At 39.6% G+C, this 25,905-nt stretch overlaps 1 protein-coding gene across 1 annotated transcript in view; it reads right to left on the bottom strand.

Moving 5' to 3' along the window:
* Positions 1-403: 403 nt before the first annotated feature.
* The window catches only part of LOC146469522 (WD repeat-containing protein 19-like), a 40,465-nt gene continuing 14,963 nt past the window's right edge, over positions 404-25,905 (bottom strand). The window contains exons 15-51 of the mRNA XM_085123126.1: positions 23,557-23,624; positions 22,918-22,980; positions 21,664-21,749; positions 21,188-21,214; positions 20,336-20,450; positions 19,801-19,907; positions 18,492-18,614; positions 17,832-17,898; positions 15,993-16,075; positions 14,529-14,609; positions 14,348-14,414; positions 14,036-14,136; positions 13,792-13,857; positions 13,377-13,414; positions 13,182-13,279; positions 12,861-12,922; positions 12,250-12,318; positions 11,553-11,594; positions 10,672-10,781; positions 10,380-10,437; positions 9,990-10,060; positions 9,785-9,860; positions 9,194-9,276; positions 8,513-8,653; positions 7,814-7,903; positions 7,355-7,442; positions 6,926-6,962; positions 6,670-6,779; positions 6,450-6,518; positions 5,693-5,770; positions 5,435-5,576; positions 4,784-4,863; positions 3,940-4,021; positions 2,559-2,709; positions 2,066-2,189; positions 1,503-1,579; positions 404-906 (exon numbers count right to left, since the gene is read on the bottom strand). Of these exons, the coding sequence (XP_084979252.1) occupies positions 792-906; positions 1,503-1,579; positions 2,066-2,189; positions 2,559-2,709; positions 3,940-4,021; positions 4,784-4,863; positions 5,435-5,576; positions 5,693-5,770; positions 6,450-6,518; positions 6,670-6,779; positions 6,926-6,962; positions 7,355-7,442; positions 7,814-7,903; positions 8,513-8,653; positions 9,194-9,276; positions 9,785-9,860; positions 9,990-10,060; positions 10,380-10,437; positions 10,672-10,781; positions 11,553-11,594; positions 12,250-12,318; positions 12,861-12,922; positions 13,182-13,279; positions 13,377-13,414; positions 13,792-13,857; positions 14,036-14,136; positions 14,348-14,414; positions 14,529-14,609; positions 15,993-16,075; positions 17,832-17,898; positions 18,492-18,614; positions 19,801-19,907; positions 20,336-20,450; positions 21,188-21,214; positions 21,664-21,749; positions 22,918-22,980; positions 23,557-23,624 (3,145 nt within the window). The 3' untranslated portion in view covers positions 404-791. The remainder of the gene's footprint in view (positions 907-1,502; positions 1,580-2,065; positions 2,190-2,558; positions 2,710-3,939; positions 4,022-4,783; positions 4,864-5,434; positions 5,577-5,692; positions 5,771-6,449; positions 6,519-6,669; positions 6,780-6,925; positions 6,963-7,354; positions 7,443-7,813; positions 7,904-8,512; positions 8,654-9,193; positions 9,277-9,784; positions 9,861-9,989; positions 10,061-10,379; positions 10,438-10,671; positions 10,782-11,552; positions 11,595-12,249; positions 12,319-12,860; positions 12,923-13,181; positions 13,280-13,376; positions 13,415-13,791; positions 13,858-14,035; positions 14,137-14,347; positions 14,415-14,528; positions 14,610-15,992; positions 16,076-17,831; positions 17,899-18,491; positions 18,615-19,800; positions 19,908-20,335; positions 20,451-21,187; positions 21,215-21,663; positions 21,750-22,917; positions 22,981-23,556; positions 23,625-25,905) is intronic.

Consider the following 25,905-nt stretch of genomic DNA (forward strand, 5'->3'; position numbering starts at 1 on the left):
GAACCAAAATAACATTGCGTGATCTCCTATGTACCACATACAGCTGTACGTTACCTTGACGTATTTTACTTTGAAAGTTTCGAACTTCTGGCTCTCGCTGAGACTCCAGCGAAGATAATTGACAATCTATTTGTAACGGACTTCGCTCAGACCCCCCATTTTTCAACCTAATTGGCTAAACCATTCGCCAAACATCAAATAAACCTACTGAAGAAGAGAAACCAAACAACAGGTTTGTATTAACTTTTACAGTGAGTTACAAAGTGGAAGAGGTGCGTGGGGGAGGGGGGCTGAATTTGCTATTTGCCATTTCCTCCCTTCCTTCCTTCCTCCCTCCCTCCCTCCCTCCCTCCCTCCTTCCTTTCCCTCACATCTTATTTTGCAACTTGTTACAAGGCACAGACAAATTTCACACGATCTTTTAATATGTACAAGTTAAATACATTTCGAGCAAATAATGAAACCCAATGTACAGCAACTTTGCTTCTTTAGTCTGTGTTCCCCTTACACAAGCAAACACGAAGATTTATCTGTCGAGTGAACGAGTGCTTAAGGGGTACGCAGTCTCTGGAAACAGTCAGTAGTCAAGGAAACGTAAGATCCCAATCTCATTTCGCCTCATATAACAAACACTCAATTTTTCCTCAAATGGTATTGAGAAAAATAACGCAATATGACGCCACTCTGTTGGAAATTTTTCGGCGGTTTTTGGACTACACAATAAATATTCCGGGTTGGAAATTGAAGAAAAAAACGGCATCGTTCTCTCTTAGACATGCAATTCTTTCATTCTATTCCTTATCGTCCGTCTTCAAGTACTGTGAAGGATCCTTTATCTGCTCCACGTCTGTTGCCGCCATACTTTGGGAGCACATTGGGCACATTGTTTCACCGGACTCGAGCAGGCTACAGAAAAAAAGAAAGCAGCGAAACTATTGATCATGAAGATTGTCCAGGTGATTTCAAGCTTTCAATTACATTTCGTATCCTCTTTTATCCAATGCCATAGAGAATACAGCCAATCAGAAAGCTAGAATCCCGTTGCATATTCCGCGGTATTTCACGAAAAAATCCCGGCGTTCCTCGCGGCCTACAAAGGCTTTTATACAATTAACGAGCAGTACCTATTTAAATTTATTAATTTTTTATAAAAATTATGTACTTTTAAGAAACGTTGCCAATCTGTTGAATATTTTTTCACCGATTGTATTTGCTGTTAAAGCATTAAAGATTGACAATTTGTGTTAATTCAATGAGTGGCATGGGATAAATTAGTTATGCAATGCTTTCGAGTGGTATACCGTGAAATATCCCACTCGTGACTTGACTTTTCTTTGTATACACACAAGCCTTTTGTGTATACAAAGAAAAATCAAGTCACGAGTGGGATATTTCACGGTATACCACTCGAAAGCATTGCATAACTAGTATTGCGGCAAGTGAATTTGTAAAAGTTAGGCATGAATCACTCCGTAGTGAGCATAAAGGAAATTTCAGCATACCTCATAAGTTCGCTGTAAAGAGCTGGAAAGGAACAGTTTGGGCACATAGTCCAGTTGTCCTTCACCATGTGGCGACCCTATAAAAGAAATTAAAGAATACAAAAATGCGTTACTGAGGAATTACAGTGAAACACATGCACCTCTCAAATTTATCATTCCCAAAAGTCACTGCCGACATTGCTGATCGTAGGATTATGCAGAGGGTGTGTCACGTGAGCTAGACCAAGCTCACCACCATTCTCCCAGTAGCTCAGTGGAGACCCGTTATATTTCGCTTCTCCCAAGTCTAGTTTGACATTTTTAGTGAAATTTATGAAACACATATACTTTAACTTCGGATGAAAGAACAACAAATGAGAAACAGGCGCAAATATGTACGCAACTTAAGCAGCTGTGAAAAGCGTTCAGAGTTTTGTTTTCGCAGCTGATCAAACTGGCTACATAATGGCATTCCTTTGACATCAGCAAACTTGGTAAAAGACAGGACACGGGCATAACATACGAACTTATTAAATGACCCAGCTCGCCCATAATATTGGAATGGGCGGGATTGCCGTACTCACCGTAATTATGCAATATGGAATGGTATTTTTACACTCGGGACAGTCCAGTTTGGTCTGAGGTACCTCATTGGTGCAGTAAGGACACGGGTCCTGGGCTTCTTCCTCTTCTGTTTTATCAGGTTTCCTGAAATCAGCGTAGAAGGCAGTGTAAAGACACTTGCAAGAAAAGCTTCATTTGCCGTTAAGCCTTCTACAACAAGATTACTACCCTGCAAGAAGAGTTCTTCGAGTACTCTTCAGTCGATGTTCCTACACAAACAAACAAACTCGGCAAGAGGGAAGGGCGTCTCTTTCTTAGCCCTATTTTTCTAGGAACGACAAAGGGAATTCTGCTCGTAGGGTACAACATCACTGGCCTTTGCAGAGAGGTGACCGTTAAGACAAGGTTTCCTTAATTCCGTTGTTTGGATACTCAGGGAGAATGAAAACTTACGGCGTTTTTGGGAGTTTGATATTACGCAGAGTTATAATACTTTAACAAAAACGAAGTTACCTGACAATTTGTTCAATCTTCTTTTTGTACTTCAGGTCAATCTTTTGTCGATACTCTGGCCTCATTAACATGGCGGCATAACTGAATGAAGAGTTCTTCAGTCCTGAGCGATGGCACTCGATAACAGTGGACGTTAGGATGGGAACAACGTCTGTGGAAAGACAACCAAACGTTTTTTTTTTCCCTTCACGTTTTCTCTTGTGTGTCTACGTCTCTTCCATAACGCTCGTTTTCTTTCTTTTATTCTGGGCATTTTTGCCTTGCCTTTTTATGCAATGTTACGTGAAACTTGTTTAGTGCTTTCACTTAAGCGTTGTCAAACAAGTTGCTTGATACGCAGCGCCGAAAAACTCGCTGTCGTTGTCGCTGCCGCTATCGTTGCCGAAAGTGGACGATGGTCTACTTTTTGCAACGATTCTAGCAACGAATTTTTAAAGCGTTACGTAACCTAACATGCTTCCCACAACGTGTATAGCATCGCCCTGTTCCACTATGCTTAGCCGGCGCGAGACAAGTAGTAACACCAGCCTTTTCGCCGGCAGTTGGCCGAAGGAAAATGAACATTGCTACAACTGACTGATGCGTAACGCATAAGCGACAGCAAACCAATAAAAATGCGAGGGGTAATGGCTATTGCAAGTAGAGATCCAAACAAATATGATATACAGTCGAAAGTCGAACCCGGTTAACCACCCAGGAGTCATAGGAATAGGAACTTTAACACCCTCTCCCTCCGAAATTACTCAAACACCCTCATCGCCTCCCAGGTGAGGCATAAGGAATCATCTCCTACTGTCTGTCTCGATCGTTCGCTACCTTCCCATATTCTCCCCACGTTAGGCCCATTTCTCTCAGTTGGATTCCACAGTTCTCTGTCATGCTGTTTTTGGCTGCGCCTCCCTGATTTTCTTTTCCCTAGGGCTGTCAACCTTAGGGCTTTACGCGGTATGCGTTCCTGGGGCATTCTTAGAACGTGGCCAAGCCACCTGATAAACCCCAACATAAACGTGTATATTCTCCACAGAGTTATTCGTATATTTCTTATGGTACAAGTTGAGAGAATTTGTTTACTCACCAAGACATTCTATTTAGTAATGACTTCCTCTATACCCATGAACTGTATGTTTGATCAAGTTGTAATACTTTAAGGAGAAATTTGATGCTCGTCACTATCGAGGATTTAAGGGTGGTAGGATTATCGGGAGCATTTGCAAAACAAAATATTTGGAAAAGCTTTCGTTCCTGTGATGGAACGGCGGAGTTCCATACTACTACAAACTGAAATAACCGAACAAATGACCTTGTTGGTAAAGTGTGCTTATTTTGTTTTATTCTCTAGCGCAGGAAATGTACGTTTATATAAGGGGAAGTCTTTACTTACGTGCAGGGAACTTGCTAATGTTATTTGCCACTCTGATCAACATCCGGGCACCTTTCAAGTGATCGCCTCGCTTCACGTGCAGCTGAAACAAGAAAAACAGGATAAACATCACCTTACCCTCAACAAACAAGCAAGGACGGTATGCACAAGTATATGCGCACAAAAGCTCAGGACAGGGTTATCACTTATCATAATAATAAAAAATCCCCCGACTTTTCACTGACCAAACACCAGAAAACAGAAAACAAATTATTTCCCAACAAAGGCAGCTATGAAGCCACAGAAATCAATTCTCTCGTAGCTGCGTTTTGAAACATTACCTTTGCCAACAAGGAAACTCTTTCCCAAACCACGTGGCTACCCTAAAATAAAATTCCCGGCGGACTTTTAACTTACTTTGAGAGAGAATTTTATTATTTATTTATTATTTATTATTTTCTGTATTTAAATGATTTTTTCACTGCAATACATTGGTAATACATTTAGTAGAAAAAATGACGTACATATTAAATTATAATGAAATAATGAAATAAAAACAAAACACGCATATACACTCGCATTCATACGCATGACTGTGTCAACTGGTGCTTTTAAAATGCATAATTCATGACATAATAGGTGTGATTTTTAATTACAGTTTTTATATTCGCCCCATTCATATTATGAATATTAAATTTGTTGCTAGACTTTGCGATTTCAGTTTCCACTGAGTTTCCAATTTAGTAATTCCTTGACTACATACAGAACTCCCTGGCTTCTCCTTGACCTTGGAAAAAATGATTTTTTTCCTTGTCCGTAGCAACCCTGCAGGACGAGTGCAGGCGAAAACATTAAGAGGACAAACCTTGACCAGAATGTAGCTGTGAAGGATCATCAGGTTTTGCATCATTTCTGTAGGAATCTTTATCTTGTGATCAGTCAACTCTGAAACAAAATCAGTGCAAATCGAGAACAATGAATATTGTGAGGAGATGTTTAACACCTGATTAAAAAGCCAAAGGCACAAGACACAACCGAGGAACGCTACTATCGATGACAGTCATAATTTTCTGCTTAACAAAATGGATAGATGAATGCTTGAACGGTTTTAATATTGAAATCGTTTGGTAAAATACGCACAATTCTATGCTACAACAAATTCGATATAGATAAATCATGCTAAGAACCGCTAGAAAACAGTGCTGCGATCAATGTACTAAAATACAGACTACCAAAACAATGTGTAAGAATTAAAACATTAGTGGCTTTTTGAATAAGTGGTAGGAGTTAGCGAAGAGGAATGTCTGCCGATTCCACGTTAAAACGGACTTCAGTTGACTGTGACAACGCGAACGGGGCTTGGAAAATCAAAGACTGACTTCGCCATTTAGGACGACTGACAATAGGTCATATTTTATTGCACCCTAAAACTTTCACCCAGCATTGTACCCACCCGGTAGGAGTTTTAAGAAAGTGGCTTGACTAGTAAGTATGAGCAAATACAAATATAACTAACCTCTGTACATGCTGAAGAGAACGTCATGCGCGTTTCTGTAGTTCCCAGCATTCTGATCTTCCCGCGCAATGATGATCGCCGTTCGTGCTGCCTCTCGGTATTGCTTTAAAGCCATGTACAATCGGAATAAATACTTGGCTTCCTGGAATGCAACGAGAAAAAAATCTATCTCGCTTTCGTGAAATACACTTGTAAGTTCAAGAAAAACATTGTTCTGTTTACTGTTCTGGGTGGGTAGTTACTGAGCCGGTTTAGTACCTTGGGTATCCCATCAGCCTCTCCCATAAGGAAGTCAATCAACTGATGTGTTAGCACCTCATCAGCAGCCTGACCAACCTGAAATATCAACAACGGAATGTTAGAACAAAGGTGAGCAAAATGGCAATGACCATAGTATGGTTCTTATCTACGGACTGAGCCTCGACCAATCACTTACCAGGAGCGAGTATGTCTATCTTACTTATTGACAGATTGATTGGTGCACTAACCGGCCAAATGACCAAGGACTGACTGGACGTCTGACTGACTGACTGACTGACTGACTGACTGACTGACTGACTGACTGACTAATTGACTACTGAATGGCTGACTGACAGCTGACTGACTACCTGCATGATTGACTGACTTAGACTGAACACTTGCCTGAAAATTGCACTGGCCAAACCGACGGACGGACGGACGGACTGACTGACTGACTGACTGACTGACCGGCCGACCGAGACTAACTGACTGACTACCAAGATGCCTGACTAGTTGTCTGGCTGACCAAACCGCCTAACTGACTGATTGACTCACTGACTGAATGTCTGACAGGCAGTTGACTGACTGTCTGACTGCCCGCCTTATGACTTTTCATCGTCGCTTCGTCGGTCACAACACAAACACCCAGCAGCTAACACAACTCAAATACTTTTCCAAGAAGGAAAAACATTTTTCTCTATCACTACTGAATTCTGCGAGGCATTAGCGAGTAAAAAAGTAAAACAAAGTTGAAGAACATGAACGGAATTCTTACTGTTTCGATGGCCAACTCAATGGATTCGCCATCTTCCCCAACAGGACACTTCAAGAAGTGTTTTAGGGCCTACGGAAACAAAACAAAGCAAAACAAAATGAACTAAATAAATTAAGTCTACTTGGTTTGCCAGATCATGATTCATTCATTGTTAGTATGAAAAAAAGATAAATGTCTGAAAAATGACTTTTGCAGGCGTACTTGTTCACTGACATCTTACCTTAGCGTACTGTGTCGCCTTTAGGAAAAACTTGCCAGCTAAGAAATGCTGTTTTTGATTCTCAAAATACATCGCAATACTGGCATAATCATCTGCGACCGCATCATCACCTGTCATGGAAACAAACGAGTTAGACTCCTTCTTGCACAGCAATTTCTTAGTCTGCTTCACTTCCAGTCGTGTTTCTACAAGGAAAGCCTTTCTTTTTTTACAATTGCGAAACAGAGAGAAGAGGCTTTTCGATAGCTAAACTTACCAATAATTTCAGCGTACTGTTCCATTTGATTGTGAGCCTAAAACACCAGGGGAAGAAATAACAAAAACTTTTATTCTACTAAATCAGTAAACCATCTTTTAGGTACAGACAAGAGGACGACAAACTTCGCAATATTACAGAGATTTAGAATCGCGTTTACGACAAACTTCGAACGTGGGATTCGCGTTTACAATAATAATAAATTGAGAAAATTAGTGCACAGATGACAATAGTGCAAAATAATTATGACCTTTGATGCTAGCGAAAACCTACACAATTTTACTGAGAAACTGAAAACAGCGAGCGGCAAACAAAGGGTAAACATGGTCACGTGGTCACTTCAGGTGTTTGCCGTAAACGCAATCCTAAATCTCTCTATTGTCAACAGTCTTATAGGAATAGGAATAGAAAACATCTTAAAAACGGAACCTGGGCAAGCTGGAACGCTTCGTCATTGCACTTTGACAGCACAAGGAACTGGATTGCCGATCCAAAGTCACCAAGTTTCTGAAAGAACCTATGTAAGCAAAGAGATCATATTAGTACATGCAGCGTTGCGCAAAAACTGTGTATGCTGTGTTGCGTTGTTTTCTTTAATAGGGAGAGAAAATTGTTAACCTCTTCAATTCAATCACGAAACAAAGGGGTGGGAGTGTTAGTTGTCATCGGCCGTAAATTATTTAACAAAAAGTGTTTTCGACTATCGTCTGATAATAGTTGCCCGTGGTTGTTGAACTGTTTTGCTATTTCAGCTAAACAATAACACTGCAGCACCATCACTTCGTCTATAGTTGATTCTGTTTTTATTATTTCCATCTCCCGTCTAAGTACGAGGGAAACGCCAAGTCCGTTTCAGAAGAGAAGCATAAAAATAAAAAGGTTCATTACCTGGCCACCATCTTGGCTCCTTCGACCGAATGCGTTTCTTTCACAATCCTTACGGCTTCTTCAGGGTTTTGTAAATGATCAAGGTTAATTCTAGCATAAAAAAGGTAGACAAAAGCATTAATTAGGAACTGTAATTGGCTTCCCTACTGAACTCATTCGACTATACTGATCCTAGCATGAAGAGATGACCTATCATAAAGGTGTCTTAATAAGGATGACTGTGGCATTTGATACGGTGCAAAACGCATTTTGACGTCTAATGTTTAGTGATGATGGATCCTTGACGATTCAGTGATCTTTCTAGCAAATCTAAGCATTTACAGTAGGCAGTAATTATTCACTGAAGTGGAGGCAGATGTTTAGGGACACTGAGTCGATTAATTGTGATTAATTCAATCAGTATGTGCAGAACCAAATTGACTTGACGAACCCCATCCCACCCCTCCCTCTCCCTTCCCAAGCCACAAAAAATCCGAGCCGTTTCAGGAGGAGAATGGCAAAGACCATCAGGACTTTGAGTGGCCAACCAGAGTGGGCAAAAGACAATAGCGATTGGTTTGGAATATAAAATTATCAACATTTTGCCATTTTGTGAAGGACATTAGGTTGAAAACTTTTACAACTTGATACTGGGCGCTTTACTTTCATTTATCGATTGACAAGAATTAAGTTAGAAAAAAAAGCCATTCAAATGTTCACCTGATGACACTGTCATAATCCTTTGCACCCTCGTAAGCTGCAGCGGCTTCTTTGTATTTCCCATCAGCCTCTTTGGCCTTAGCATACTGTGCATGGAGCTTGGGGGAAGTCACCTGAGCTAGCAGTTCACCCACCTTGGCCCTAAAATAAGGAAGCATTGTTCAATTACATCTTCACTTTCTTCAGACTATCAAATCAGGAGATCAGGCCAATACTGTTCTCTACCTGCTTAAGTTTGGCATCTCCCCTACTTTTTCTCGGTCGTGTTAAGAAAACTTACCGAACTCTGAGAACTTGTTTAAGCTTGTAAACTGTACCAAAGTCCATACAACAAAATATCCTTTGAAGGAATTTTGTACAGCCAAAACCAAAGTAGTGTCTGTAGTCAATCACAACAAATACAACGAACACAATAAACCAATCAGAGCTCGACGCGATGACAAGCAAATGGCGCCAAGCGCGGGAAAACGCGTGCTGGGAAGTCACCACTGGTTTTGGATTAGTTCAAATTGCCTAAGTAGTGGCGCCATTCTGGGGAGTCTGAGGTGAAAAGCAAGATCAAAGCCAATATATAATTAGTTTCGATGCTCTATCTCAGGCACTCGCTGAAGGCTGAATACCCATTTAAAACAGTAGGTTTTGTTATTAGTAGTTTGGTACTAAATTTGAGCTGAAACTCACCAGTTCTTAGTCTTGATGTACACAGCAGCCGCCTTTTCCCAGTACTGTCCTTTTTCAAACAGCAAAGCAGACTCGGAGTATTGCTGAGGATGAATAACATCAGTACAGTCAGTACATCTAACAATTGAGAGAAAAAGCCTTCGCACCATTGCTGCTTGTAAAGGATACTGGTGCTTGTCAGCTCTTTCAACTGATAAAAAGGTTCAGACGACCGCACTTTGAAATTTAACCTAGTTAACCTAGCAATCAAAATAGCGCTACTGGAGAAGGATTGCAAATTTCCTTTACTTCCAAACAAAGAGAAGAAAAACTGAATTAGCCTTAAAAATGGAAGGCCAACAAAATATTTTCTCTCAAACTTTACAAAAGGGCGGTAACTGCCTCATTCTGTGGCGCCAACGCATTTCGTTACAAGAGCGGCAAAACAGGGTCGCGAAGCTTGATGGGAAGGATTCCTATGCCAGTCCCATAACACCATGCGCATTGCGTCACAATTAAGTGGAATGCCTGGGGACGAGGCATGAGCAATAAATGAAGCATAAGGAAAAGCAAAGTAGAAACAACAACCCAACAGAAGATAATGTGAGTCACCTTCATTGATTCCAGGATGGTGGCACACTCTTTCTTCAGCTGTCTACTGGGACTCTTTGAAGCATAGTTTACACCTCTGCAAAAATAGAAATGAAACAATAGACATAATAAAGTAAGGGGGGTGGGGGGAGCGGCGCTAAATGGAGTCAGTCATAAGTGGACTTAAAGTTTCGCGTGGTTTCTGCAGAGGTTTATTATCACCAACCTTCTAATGTCTCCAACTCTAATAGCCATCCTTGCCATTCCACCGACACACAGCTCGTCGTGATCACGTTTCTAAAGAAACAATACGTTTAACGTTTAATGCCAAGTTCAAAAGTGTTCACACAAGTCATTCTTTTTACCAGATAATTTTGCGCAATGCCAGTGGTGAGAATGTGGCAGTAAATCAAGGAATCATCTCCTTGATAAAGAGCTTTTGTTCTTCACGTTTGCCGGTGGGCTTAAATTCACTTTGGACTAAGACGTCATCAAGTCATTAAGCGACAAAGATGTAAAGTGCACACGAACAAAATGTAACAAGGAAGATGTTAAAGCACAATTACCACGAATAAAAATAAGTGCTTTCATTTAAAGAAAAGAGAATGCAACTGACCTCTGGTAACTTGGTGACTCCTTTTTCGTAATGAAGAAGCGCATTGCTGTAATCTCCACTGAAAGAAAACAAAAATAATAACGCAGTGAGAACGATAGCGGTACATACAAACAACAGTGTAATAAAAAGAACCTGCAGATATCCCAGTTTGCTGAGCATTCGCAGATATCCGAGTTTGCTGAACGAATGCTCTCACTGAAGCTACGACAAGATGAGCTCAGGCTTAGCTCGACTTAATTAATTATGCAAATTAATTAAAATTAATTAAAATTAATCTTGCGTTCTTTCTTACGTGAACTCGAGTTGCTGCGCATACTCTCTGGAGATGTAAGGAATCTGATCAGGTGCTAAACTCTTGGCCAGTTCCAAGGCTTGGTCCCAGTTGAGAAGATCACGTCTCATCTGAAACACAAGAACATCACAATAACTTACCAAGGGAGGTTAGCTTTTAATTTTTCATCAAATGAGTTGAAAATTGAAAGAACGATAAGACGTGATGAAATCAAGGCGGCTTTTAAAACCAAACTATCACAATTTTGCTACCTGGAGGTTTGAATTGCTAGCCAGTCTACTTACTCTTTTTAAATCAGTCGCGTAAGCAAACAACACCATAGTATTCAACTGAAATATTTCATTTCTCATAGGTGGTAGGAAGTACGCAGGGATGGTGCAGTGGTGAGAGCACTCACCTCTCACCAATATGACTCGGGTTTGATTCCCGGACTCGGTGACATACACTTACGTGGGTTGAGCTTGTTGTTGTTCGTTATCGTCCTTGCTCCGAAACTGAGCTTTTTCTCCGGGTACTCCGGTTTTCCCCTTTCCTTAAAAATCAACATTTTCAAATCGCATTTCGATCTGGAGAGTATCCCCAATTAGCACTCTTTATATTTATTTATTATTATTTATTTATTTATTTTGTTTATAATGTATGTATTTTTGTTTCCACCAATAAATCAAATATCAAGGGTTAAAAATCAGTAAATATACGATGATTTAGTCAAATACCATTATATAACTGCATACAAGTTAACTCGGATACTATATAATATCATTAACATAAGTTATGTCGAAATGTTCATGTTTACCAACGAGTTCTGAAAGCGTGTTTTCGAAATCTCACGACAACAGAGCCTCCAGTTTCAATCAAAATTCAAATACATCTGAGCTTACCTCAAGAGCGGCCAGTGGATAAGTTGAACCAAGAAACAGGTCCTACAAGAAAGAAAATGAACATATTCAGAGATTCTTAGCTTTTGGATATTGCTGTCTCTTTGCGAGATTCTAATTCTGTCGCACACTTTGTACATTACTTATCGTTCTTCAACAAAAACAACGAAACCGAACAGACGTTTATTTTGCCAAGATAGGAAAAGCTTTGAAATAAATCACAAAACACTTCAAGACTGCATTACCTACGCTATTGTTTTTATGTCTAGGAGCATTCAGGTTCGTTGTTTTTGTTTTGTTTTGTTTTTTTGTGTGTGTTTTCTTTCGAGCAATGATCTGTAGGTCGCACCTTCATAGTTAGGAAACTGAAACAACGACAACTCTGCAAAACAACAACGTGAAATGACCAAATTCAAGGTTTTATGGAGAACGTGAGCACACGACGGTGAATTTTTCATTCTCTTTCTTAACTCGAATGCCAAGCCTACCAGTTTGGTTCCTGGGTATTTCGATGTTTTTCTCCTAGTTGAAAGAGTTAAAAATAATAGGGAAGTAGCGCAAATTAAATGAAGCTATATTTTCAAGGGACGCTTTCGTTCCCGTCGCCGTTGTCATTGCTTAAGTTCCCTCAGAAATACTGTACCCACCTCTCGTCAACTCTGGTGGACTTCAGCATAAAAGAGTCCTCTCTTCTACCTACCTGGGCAGTATTGTATTCTTCAAGAAACATGGCAACATATCCTGCCAGCAGATTCTTGTCTTCTGTGCCCTGAAAAAAAAAATGAACCCGTGTTCACAATCTTGTATCCTTCTAGCTTTTAGACTTTATAACTAAATAAAGGTGTCTGTCTGTTTGTCTGTCTGTCTGTCTGTCTGTCTGTCTGTCTGTCTGTCTTGCTGTGGTCATTAGACGAGTTGTTGTTGTTGTTGATGTTTCCGCTACTGTACACTGTACTTGATGTTGTTTTGAACTTCTTCATTTACCTGGGTTCCATTTCAAAAACAGCAAACTTTCACAGTTTCCATAATGAGAGACCTTAAGTAATTGTTCACGTTTTTGTGTCGTTTCTGGTTTTTGTTTCTATTGATTTGATCGGAACACCGCGGACAAGATAAAGACAAAGGCAAAGCGGACAAGACAAAGCCATGTTGGACAATTTACCGCGTTTCCATTTCATTTATGAAATGACAACATTCGATCATCCAGAGCATGAAAAGGAAAAATGAAAATGCTTCTCGGGGTCCTTTCACATAATCCTCAGATACAATAACAACAACAATAGACACCTTTTGGTGTTCAGTTCCTATTACCTGAATGCTTTCCAAAGACTGTACCATCGCTACATCTCCCATCTTACGGTAAACTCTGATCGCTGTATGCAAAAAAAAAAAAAAAAAAAAAAAGGAACAAGACTAACAGTTAGTATTTAAAACATGGAAATTCCTGGTGTAATGTTAATGCTGACAACTACCAATATAATGATCAGATTCCTCGTTTTTCTTTAACGTTTCTTTGACCTTTGACCTTGAATTTGCATTTCACGTACACAAACCATGGACCAACCAGTTCCTCTGCATAAACCCTTAAAAGTGCCTTTCCAGGAAACACACGGCTCCATTAGCACCACTCACCAAGTTCAATATCCAGATGATAAATTGCCTTTTTGCCTAGCTCAGTCCAGGCCTCTTTGGAGTCGAGAATTCGAGCTAGAGCCCAGGCCTCTTTAAATCTATATTTGGGTAAATTTGAATGCAAACAAAAGAATATTAAAATGTTAACAAAATTTGTAGGGTCTATATTATGGTATATAATATAAAGGAACTTACCGTTTCAGTGCCAAACAGTGGTTAAAAGATGTCTGGAGCTAGAGAGAAAAACAGTTTAAAAATTACAACAAGACCATTACATGAACTGCTATAAAAATTAATCTGATAAAAAAAATAAACTTAAGTGGAACTCCAAATAAGCATGGCCATCAAAAGAGAACGAAAATATGGTCGTAGTAATGGAATGGAACGGAGAAAGGGTTTGTACGTGCACAGGAAAAAAAACTGAAGAAAGCAGAGATTTGGGGGCAAAATATAGAAGCTGTTGAATTCAGTCTCGCGGGGAAGGTAACAAGGATAACAAAACAGACTACTAAGGGAACTTAACACCAAGTAAAACGCGTCCAACCTATACCTTGGATGTGTAAGAACAGAACAGACGAGAACTTGTATGTTGATATAAAGGTTAGCTTACATCCGCTTGTGGAAGATCCTGAGGCTTTTCGTGGAAGAAATGAGTGGTGAGTTGTAGCTTGGAGGTCTACAGGGGGAAAAAATGAGAGGCACTGAGATTCAACCATAGAAATTATTAAACACGAATTCATAACTGGAGACTCTATCCATTCTTACAGCGAATCACATGTTTTCCTGGCATAAACTTGAGTCTCCTGCTTTTGTCAGATAAAGTTGCACCGTCAATGTACAGTTGAACGCCTTACCTTGCCGCTTTGTGTTTGACAAGTGATTTCCCCGCCGTACAACATCAGCGGCTTCTGAGCATAAGGTAACTTGGTAGAGCCGGCCATTATGCACTGAGGCCCTGAAAGATCAGCCGGGAGACATGTAAAACTAACCTTACTTTCAGTTCACTTTTTGTGAAAGACCAACTTGAACTATATTTAACAATTATTCCACGAGCGCGCGTTGGATATGAGATGATAGACAGCCAACGCGAGTTGGCTATAAGCGCGGGAGAGTAATTTGCCACCCATGATATTAATATAATAAATAAACAATCAATCAAATCTTACCAATCACAGTGTCTCTGTAAAATATATAAGTGTAAACCTTGTCTTCATCATACCCGCAAAACACGTCCTGAAGAGGGAAAATGGAAACGCGGTGAAAAGTTAAAACTTACGAAAGTGCATTTTGTTTTAATTCTGAACATCTACGAAAAAAAAAAGGTCCAAAGCTAAGTTCTTCACCTACCTTATCCAGAGGCCAGTTTTCCCAAACAATGCCGCGAATGTTTGGAGAAAAATTTGGAATCTCGAAAGTGGCATCATTGACCTATCGAAAAGCAAAATACATTCATTTTCAATCTACTAAAACTTGGTGATAAAACAAGTGAAACTCAAAGAAACATGCTCTTTTCTAAAGCTTTTAGTTTGCCTGCTCGTCGAGTGATGAACACAAGTCCTATACACTCCACGCCTGCTACGCATACGTCTTTTGGCTCGTCGCGTCACGTCACGCAATTCCCCAAACGTGGGATGGAGTGCGTGACGTGACGGGCCAAAGAACGTCTACGTTTACGTAGGAGGATAATACACCTAAGCTTTTTATAGGAAAGCACGCTTTCAATCTGGAGGGTCCCCAATGCCTACATTTCCATTTGTGGCCAAACACACTGATAGCCAATAGACCCAACAGATTTGAATCAGTTAAAATTCAGTGAACTGAATAAAAAACTGATACCAGCACTGGAAAGAGCACCTTCACTTTAGTAACCTTGCAAAGTTTCAGCATATTAAGTGTTATATCAGCTTAGGAAATTCATGAGCCGAACCTAATACCTCGAATTAAGTACATGAAAAGTTCGGCGTCTGAATCAGTTGAGAACGGCTGTTTCAATTTGGAACAGCTCAGCCGGGAATTTCGGCTTTGGAACGGCTTTGATTCAGACGTCGAACTTTTCATGAGCCGAACCTAATCAGTAATACATAAATTATTATAAAGTATTTCAAATAAAAAAGTTAAAAAAAAAAACGCTAACATTTCGATTGGTTTTGCTTCAAGTAAATTAAGTTTGGCTACTTAAGTTCGGCGTCTGAATGAAAAGGCGGGATTTTCGTGATTTGGGCCGACCTTAATTTGAATTAAGTTCGGCGTCTGAACTTGGCCTAAGATGAAATTTGACAAATTAACAGACGTTTGTATGACTGGGTGTATACGTTATACCCCCAGTCACACAAACGTCTGTAAATTTTTCATTTCTCAACTAACATTTTCTCAGCTGATATTGCACCCGATAGGCTGAAACTTTGCAGGGTTTCTAAAGTAAAAGTGCTCTTTCTAGTGCTGGTATAAGTTTTTAATTTTAATTTATTTGAGTTTCGACCGCCATTTTGGAAAAGCGTCTATTCTGTTTCTCTCGCAAGGTCAAATTGGACTGCAAAAACATTTTAATGACGTAGCTACAAAAAGGCCCTGCCCACAAGTGGTGAACAACCTGCCACCCATCCTCAATGCAAACGATTGCACGCAGAACGTATTCTTGTTTGATGTCATTGCACTTATGGTACAGGTACTCAATGTCATCAGCCTCTACTGAGTCTACATTTAACACTAAAATTTCTATATTTGTTAGTCTCAATGTGATTTTTGTTAATGGGGAGATGCTATGAGCAAGATTCCAGGGCGCTCACACATATGGAACAGAAGAACACTTACAGGATTATAAACAAATCCATCCGTCTTTTCGTCAATGAAAACAAGGTGAGTCCCGCTAACGTCTGGAAAGATCTTTTTGATGCCTTCAAATAAAAACATTCAAATATATTTCTTTACACCATTGTACTGTTCAAGGTAATAGATCTTTCCTGCACTATCACATCCAATTTAGACCAAAGTTTTGTCTACCCTGTGCGAGTGTTGTCTAGACAAATGGCGCTCAGAGTTTTCGTATGATTTGTGTTTCACCTTCCACTAACACATCACCCGTAAAATATCTTAAGCAGTAACACCGCTCCTAGCTGTATGCTACTGTTTGTCTTTGCCTTTTCTTTTCCAGTTTTAGCCTTCGTAGCAAGCGTTTCGGTGCGATTCTGTGCGTTTTACGTTGTTTCCTATGTCAGCGAATCGAGATTCAACCTCTGATGTCGTGGTGTTTTCGTGGAAAAGAAACTTTGCTTCACATAGTTTAGAGTTCTTCACCCAGGGCCCGGTTGTTCGAAAGCCGATTAACGCTAATCCCACGATTAAAAGTTAACCGAGGTTCTCATTTCGCTCGTTAAAAATTTCTTAGAAAGCTAATTTAAGCTAATGGCAAAGAAAAGGCCAAGTCAAAACTGAAGAACAAAAACCTTTTCGAAAATCTTTAATGACTATTCATTAAAATCGAATCAAAGTTCACGCTAACCCAGGACTACTTTAATCGAGCTTTGAACAACTGGGCCCAGTTGTTCGAAGCCCGATTAAGCTAATCCTGGATTAACGCAAACTTTGACTCGAGTGAAACTGCTAATCAACAAAGATTCTTCGAAAAGATTTTTGGCCCTCAGCTTTTACTTAGACTTTTCTTTACCTTTAGCTCGAAATTAGTCTTTAAAACCATTTTTAACGAGCGCGATGAAAAGCGCCGATTAACTTCTAATCGTGGATTAGCGTTAATCAGCTTTCGAACAACCCGGCCCAGGTGTATAAATAGGTACCGGCGATGCAAATACACCGCTAGGGGTAACCCTGCGATAACCTAGCAAGCAATACGAATAGTAGCTTAAGGACGGTGCCTACTAATACCGAAGTATTTTTGTGCGGTTTATGACTATGCGGGAAAAGCAGATCTTAGCAAGGGCTATTGAAATCCAAAAAGAAAATTAGGGGTAACCACGAATTTTTCATAGATAATTAAGCAATAATATCTCTAAAAAGCGCCAAAAATTTAAAGCAATGTACGGGATTTTTTCCTAAATTGAAGTTTAATTATCTCTAAGAAATACATGGTTACCCTCAATTTTCTTTTGAGATTCTTAAAGCATTTGCTAAGTTCTGCTTTCTCCGTATAGTTTTAAACCGCGCAAAAATACCCCGGTATTAGTAGGCACCACCCATAGGAAACCCGAGTATCTCGCGATGCGCAGAACGTATGCGCAGTAACAAGAGTAGGCACCGTCCTTAATTCTGGTGTAACCAGGCAAATTTCCAACCGCGTAGGCTGCCTGTGGTTTGTGTGCGACTTTAACTACTACTCTTACGGACAAATGTCCCAAAAAAGGCCGATGTAACACTTTCATCGACCAGACATAAAACAGCGACACAAGTGAGCCATGCCAAGTGCAAACCTACACCCTCCAAAAGTTTACTATTCAACAGTAACCAAAAGCACTATATACATACACATCTTAACTCAACGTTTGGCTTTATCAACTGTACAGGTAATTTGGTCACCGTAAAGAGATTCTAGAACTGGCCAAATTAACTTATCAACTCTGCTCACAAAAGCAAACATTCGTTTCTACTCCCCACCGACGCAGCACCACAATTTCTTGAGAGACTAACATCTCAACTCACCTACTACATGTCTGAATTCATTCACAAACTGCCAGTCCTCAATGAAGAAATAGAACAGGCTTCCATTCTGAGATAAAACATAAAACGCAGAGGACTTTTAAAGGTGTAGACACGATAGACGTTAAAGTAACGAAACATAGTCTCGCGTAAAGTGTCCACAACAAAGTAAATAGTGCTCGGGCGATTTGAAACGAAACATTTTCTTACACCAACAAGTTGCAAGCTTTTGGACTTTGATTAAAAAAGAAAAGAAAAAAGAAAAGAAAAAGAAACAACAACTCGTAAAATGTTGTCGCAACAAAATCGGCGCCGTCCTAAAGGAGTTAAACTTTTATGGTACCCCTTCCACGATAACATATTTCCTTTCACGCTAACCAATGAGAATAGACGTAAACAGCGCAATGAACCAATCACAACTCAAAGCATATAAATGCAACTGGTGCCAAGCGCGGGAAAACGCCTGCGAGCAAAGTCACGATTGGTGTTGGTTTTGCTTCTCATTGGCTAACAAAAGTCTTGCTAATCAATCACAGCACGCAGTAAAGCAAACCCAAAGCAAACGCGAAATACCGTCTACAGCCAATTGAATGCCGCGATATATGGAGTGATCTAGTCCCTTAGAAGAAAGAATCAACTATTTACAGTTTGTATTCCACTTACGTCTGTGCCATATATTAAGAACTCGGACGTCAAAGCACAGCAAGTGATTCGTCCTTGGTTGCCCTTATCTGGGAAAAGTCGTGTCTCTCTCTCGTCCGAAGCATCCAGCACCTCGCCTTCAATCTGTAGGGAAAAATAGAACGTGCATTAACATTCAGAGGGGAGACTGTTAACAATCTGATACGATACGATACGACACGACACGACACGACACGACACAACACGACACGACACGACACGACACGACACGAAACGACATGACACGACACGATACAATACTGGTTTATTGTGAAAATGCACTTAGTTGTGTACTGGTATGTTATTACAGACGGAACCAAAGACGGAGTCTGCGATAACACGCTACTAGGGAGCTTAAACAACAACGGCGGCGACGGCAACGACAACGCCGTAAAACAATAGGTTTAATGAGCAAAAACAATCGCTCTGCACGTGCGTTTTGAATTTTGTGTATTTCGTATTTCTTTGCCGTCTTCTGCAAAGCAACAACGTGAAATAACCAAATTCAAGGTTTTGTGGAGAACGTGAACAAACGATGGTGAATTTTTCTTTCTCTTTCTTAACTCGAACGGCAAGCCTGCTAATTTGGTTCCTGGGTAGTTAGCTGTTTTTGTACAAGTTGGATGAGTTGAAATAATCGCGAAGTAGCGCAATTAAAATAAACTTTTATTTTCAAGTAACGTTTTCGTTGCCGTCTCCGTTGTCGTTGCTTAAATTGTCTATTAAGCAGCTTTAGCAACGCGACGGCAACGGCAACGAGAACGTCAAAAAAGCAATAGCTTTTGTACCAAAACAACAACTCTGCACTTGCATTCCACTTTTTGGTACATTTATTTGCCGTCACTGCACGACATGGACGTGAAATTTCCTGATGGGACGTTTTATGGAGGACATAAACACACTACGACTAATTTTTCTTTCTTTCTAAACTTGGGTGCGGTCTCCAAGAATTTAACTCCAGGAAATTTTATATACATTTGACATATAAAGCTAGTTGGAATAATCGCGACGACTTGAAAAAGATGCGAATTCATTTTAATACTGAAAGCTCCCTAATTACTCTGGAGGGTACCTTCAGTTAATTACGTCATTAAGCCGCTTCTCGTCATAGTTAAAGATAAAATATTACTTTGCGGAAGGGGGGGCGGGGGGGGGGGGGGGGGGGAGTTGCTTTTATCGCAACTTAACCTTATTTAGTACCCAGAGCTGTCTATAGGTTAGAGATACATGTACTGTATACTATTATACATGACTGTACACAATTCGCAATACATGTATATTGTACACTAACCAAATGAAGTTGAACTTTGCCTTCAAACAAGACAGCCGCATAATCAGCATTCAGATGAATGGCGCTCACAGTTCCCAGGTATTCCCTGTCTTTCAATTGTTCAGGACCTGTTGCGAGTAGCCAAAGATAGAATATGGTCATATGAAGAAGTGACAGTAAACTCTTGGAAGAACTAAAAAGCATTTTTGCAGAGTCAGTTCACTTCTGAGTGTGACATTGTATAAAATCGTGTCGTGTGATTCTCCCATTACAGAGCTAATTAGTGCACTAGTCATGATGAACAAAGATTGAGTCAAAAACAACTGGAGTGATAGACTGTGCGCAACTGAGCGAGTCGCGCGTGCGAGCCGTGAGGCCGCGAGTAGCGCGGACGCCGGCAAAAGACAGGCCGGTGCAGTCTACTGGAGAGAGGAACATCAGGGACATTTGTTTTCTCGTGCCCGTGTACGTTTTCTGTCACTCTTAGCTCAAGGATGGTATACTTGAAGAGAAAGAGAATGCACACTGTGAAATAAAACGATTCAGTGCTACTCACCTTTGTCAGCTAATGAGTAAAACCAAGCACGGTTATTCATGCCTACGGCTAGGTGGTACGGCCCAAGAGCTACAAAGCTTGGTTCAACTATGATATCCACACTCAGAGGTCGTTCCTTCATGAAATAAAAAAACGGGAACGTTGTCAATCTGTTGATGATATCTGTTGATACGTGTACCCTTGAAAGATACGCTAAGCCTAAGGGACCCCCTGGTGAAAAACCTCACAGGATCTTTGCATATCTTCGAAGACCTGCCAAAGATCCTTAAAGACACAGATCTTCAAAGGATCCTTATACATATAAGATCTTTGAAGATCCTGCATCTACAAGATCTTGTATAACTATCAATAGAGATCCTCAAGGAATTGATAAGGATCTTGCAAGGATCTTGCAAACATCCTGGCAAAATTAATATTCCTGCAAAGACCTTTGCAAGGAACCTTCAAGGTCCTCAACGATTTAATGAAGATCAGTGAAAAATCTTAAAAAGATTGTTTTAAAGATCTTGCACAGATCTTTGCCAGGATCCTCAAGGATGTAATGCGGATCTTCTGAACTCTTGCAATCTCCAAAGACAATAGCAGGTCCTGTAGTTTACGTATCATCGATTGCAGCAGGGCGTGGCTTCGTCATGAAATAGCATACTCATCCAATTTTGTATCAAACAAACATGCCGCGTTTTGTCACGTTTGAAGTTTGAAAAAGCGTAAGGCGAGCTCTTGTACCTGTAAATGTCGACCAGAGAAGCGTTTGTTGTTAAACGTTCTTTTAATGAACTGAACTAACTAGAGGTTAATCTTAATACCTATAGGGATGCCATGTTCATTTCATTATTTCTTTTTATGGCTCACCTGCATCACATTATCCACCACCGTTACCTAAAAAGTTGACCAAAAAAATCTGATTAAATACATGTAATACATTTACGAAAAGCCTTGATTATCTAAGATGCAAAATTATACAAGGTAGCAGTTGTTTAAAAGAACACAAAGATGTTGCCGAATGTTGATCTTCATCATAGAGCAACACAACAAAAGGTCACTTTCTAGTTGCTTTAAACCTCACTATGAAAGCGAGGTTTCATGTAGAGTTCTTATTATGAAAAATAGTTTTCATTCATATGCAAACAAAACTAATTTTCATATGAAAAGCTTTTACACTTAGACTCGCTTTCATAATGAGTTTCAAAACAACCCGGAAATGGCCTATAGATGACCAGTCACTACTTAAGACAGTTTTAACACTCCATTGTTCTCCTCAGCACAAAGAGGTTTACCAGTGAAGTTTTGTTATGGTTAATATTACGGTTATTAGTTTGCAGGCTTACCTCTCTCAGGGAAGTCAGGTATGATAACCTTGTACCATTGGCACTTCCGAGTACAGGCAGCTTAGTAAGGTACACGTGAATGGCACCTTAAAAAACAAGATTTAACAGAAGCAAAACACCTGAGTCACAGCTTTGATCAGTCTAGAAAAAATAGACGTTTTTAAAATAATAATAGCATAACCGTCTTACATGTATGCCGAATTTTAGGCCCATTTTTCGTTTTACTCAAAAGTATCTGAGTTTTTGCATGTGCCCTTAAATTTTGTCAGAAAACACCGTTCTGCGGTTTTTTCCGCTGGTTTCCAATTAGTTTCGAGAAAAACGAGGCCAAAATATAGTCAGCGAAATTCCACATAAGACGGTCATGCTTTCAACTCTTCAATTATGTTATAATTATGTGCTTCAAGAAGAACTACTCTTGATTATGTTACAATGTAAGTGGCCACAGACATCATCCTTATCCGAGGAAAGGATGCACCAAATTATTAACTATCCATTTCATAAAACGTAGAAAAATAGCTTTAACGTACAGCTGGCTTTGTGTTTCGTTTGAGCATGTTTTCCTGCTCTCCTGTCTAAAAAAGAGATTTGTACAACACTTATGGTCCTGTAACAACTAAAAAGAGTCTAGCAAAAGTTACAAGTTATAAACTTGCCACCACTTAAAGGGAACAAGTTCTGAGTACAATGTTTCCCTCCACATCTGTTTATGTGTTGCTGTCAGTTGCTCCCAAAGTTGGTTATCATGTTTTGACATTTACTCCTGATGATGAGTTGACAAAAAGATTTAATCAATCACAATCTAAAAGTGCTTACCATTTATATTGTCTGTTGACAACAAACAAGGGTGCAAGACGAAACAATTCATACATGTACCTCAACCGGTGTACAAAATGTTTGCAACAATTTTTGTTTAATACAGAAGAAAAGATTCTCGCAGTTATCAACGCAACGTAACCAGACCAATGCGAGAAAATGTTTGAACGGGATTTGAACCTATGACCTCTGCGATACCGGTGCAGTGCTCTACCAACTGAGCTATCAAGCCAAATAGGAGCTGGTCATTTTCTGAGTTCATAATATACCCGTGAAGGACAAATGAATATGAATAATTATATATGAAACATGTATATGCAACACGGATGAAAGATTATATACATGAAGAAGAAGAGATTATCACAGTTATCTCACAACCAGACTGTTGCATTTTTTATTTTCGTTCCTGGTACAATGGACTCATGAACTCAACTTTACCTAACTGAGTGCTAACAGCAAGCAGTTGACCATCGTCAGTCCATGAGATCGTGTCAAGGTGCCCTGTAGAATGTACAAAGAACAAAGTGCAGTTGGAAAATTTAAAGTTCCATGTTTGGCTAACAATGAGTGTACTGTACACACAAAAGTACACTGTCGTCAGTTACAATGTACTAAAAGTCTGAGTTTTTTGACAACTTTTTGCCACCCTTATTGAAAACGTTCTGACCAAGAGGAACTCCATTTCAAGTGGATAATGTAATCCAAGTAGTAGGGTTTTGAGTCGCGACTGAGGGCAAATGTGAAACTCGACAACAAGATGTAGATACAGTTCACTTTGTCAAACATCATTGTTACAGTACATGAACTTGACAAAAAAAGGTCTACAGTTTGAAGTTTCCACAAATTCAGAAACAGTGAGGATCACACTACACCTTTCAAAACTTAATTCTCATGCGGACTGAAATTTAAAATGTCACAGGAAATCTTTAGTGATGTACATGCAAGACCTTTCAAAAACTTGGCCAATTTGTGAAAGCGCCGCTGAGTGTATACTCTGAATAATGCATTCCTGGTAGTTCTATTTCCGAAAATCTAGTCACATAAAATTTCAAGTTTAGGAGACACGATTCTACAAACCTCCTGCATCCTCTAAAGTGATGATGGCATAAATCTCTTTCATCTCTGTCAAGTCGTGAATCTTCACACTGAAAAACATGACAAGCACGTAGGTATATTATGTATAAACGGACAGTTGCTATAGAATGAAACAACATAAATTCTGCCCGCTGCTCATTCTTTATATCTTCTTTGTTAAGCTAGTTTAAAGCTAACTTAAAATAATCCTGTGTCGCTGTCTTACAGCTGTTTGAATTGACCAAACTTCTATCAAATTTTTAAGTTCATTAATTTATTTACCCTTCAGAGGAGGTTTTTTGTTGTTTAGTTTACTACATTTTCCTGTTGTAAATAGGCGACAGAAGTTAAATAAAGTTAATTGAATTGAATTAAATTGAATATTAATTTGTTACTTTTGTGCATGTACATTGCAGGACAATTTCTAATGGGGAGGCTGGGAGGGAGGTGGGGGGGGGGGGGGGGGGGACTCGTACTACAATACTTCTAGCTGCGCATGTTAGCACATTTAACGTGAAATATATACACTATTTATTCATTAAATTTTTATTTATTATTACGGCTGTAGTTACCTGATGGTCTATTCCAGAGTGTGGAATTGCCGTTTATATCAGTTTGTAATTAATTTTTGTCTTATATGTTGTATTTTTTAACCTTTTGTATATTTAATCTTTATAGGACTGTACAGGCCCGCAAATGATCCCGGCCCGCAAATGATCCCCGGACGGGAAATGATCCCCAAATTGGACCGCAAATGATCCCCGGACCGGAAGTGATTCTAATAAAACGTACCGCAAAATGAAGGAATGTCCTGGACTCCATGTCAGTTCACGGATATATGAGGAAAACACAAATTCCTCAGGCTTTTATAACAACAATAAAAACCGGTAAACGTGCTGTGCTAAAAGACAAAATTAACCTGGCAATATTTAATTTTTGGACAAAACATAAAAGCTATTGATTTTAACGTGTCAGTCTCGGAGATTATTACACCTTTGATTTGAAAATACATTTTCCTTCACAATTAGCTATTGCTTCAATATTTTAAAACTCTGTTTTAGAAATGTTAGATAAGATACTTGACTCTTTTAAAACGAAATTGAATTTTTCTCCTTGACTAGGTCGTGCCATTAACAAACTTTATCGGAACCCTTTCGACAGTCCGACATACGCTTAGGTGGCCCAACCTCAAGCTGTGAGCGATTATCACTTGTGAAATAGCTGTCACTGCGAAAATATGACAGTTTGTATGGGAATATTTACGATCGGGTTTACGAAGTAGAAATACTGTAAAGTTCTTAATAAAAATGACATCCCTTCTAAGAACTTTACAGTATTTCTACTTCCTAGGCCCGATCATAAAGTGCAATAGCGGTTACGGCGCAAGTATGGGAAAACATTCCCATACTTGCGCCGTGACCGCTATTGCACAAGAGACCGTCACAAGATGATCATCGCTCACAGCTTGAGCTGGGACTACCTGTACACGCATGATTTTTTTTTTCGGAGGCGTGAGAACAAGGAAACAATCCTCACTTGCGAAAGCGACAGCTATTTGGATTGAACAGAGCTCATAATTTTAACCAGGTTACTGTGGGAAAATGGCGCGGTTGAGTTTGCTGTTTCCCCTTGCGCTTGCTTTCGCTTTTTTTCCCAGTATTTACGGTGTAGGAGATAATGACAAATCTGACCAGAAAGAGACGCCTGAAAAGAAAAAAGAGGTATGTTTTAAGTAAAGACTCATGCAGGTCTATGCTGACGACAGTGTGTTATGCGAAATTTTTTAAACTAAGGAAGACTGGGAGTCGTATTAGCCCGAAATGATATTAGCATATTTACACGATGACATCAATTTTGGACGACTTAGATAGTTATGCTTAAAATGCCCTTGCATGATTATTATTATTGTTTTTTATTTTTATTTGTGTATGAATCAACACATACCGCAAAGAAGTTCGGAGAAAAAAAAAATTCGATTTGGAGGAAACGCGTAAATTCAGGTGAGAAAAGAAATATAAAATTAACACACGGGCACTTTAAGACTAAGATCCGACACTGAAGACGACGATAGCGGGCGAGATTCACCATCATTAAACAGGCAATTCAATTTCGGTCTTCTTCTTTTTTTTTTTTTTTTTTTTTAAAAACTTGCTAAAGTCATCAATGACCCGCCTTAAATTTTTGTTGTGTTTGCATAGAGTATTTAAATTCTCGTCTCCTCTGGTTCTCATTTGATCTTGGGTTTCACAGATGTATCGAAGAAGTGACAGAAACAATATTTGATCCAGTTAACGGCCTTTCGGTTGTACTGTTAAGATTCATTTCGTATTTTTAGCCCTATTAAAAAAAAAA

This window comes from Pavona decussata, unplaced genomic scaffold (assembly GCF_977016875.1).
Source record: "Pavona decussata unplaced genomic scaffold, jaPavDecu1.1 SCAFFOLD_122, whole genome shotgun sequence".
Lineage (NCBI taxonomy): Eukaryota > Metazoa > Cnidaria > Anthozoa > Scleractinia > Agariciidae > Pavona > Pavona decussata.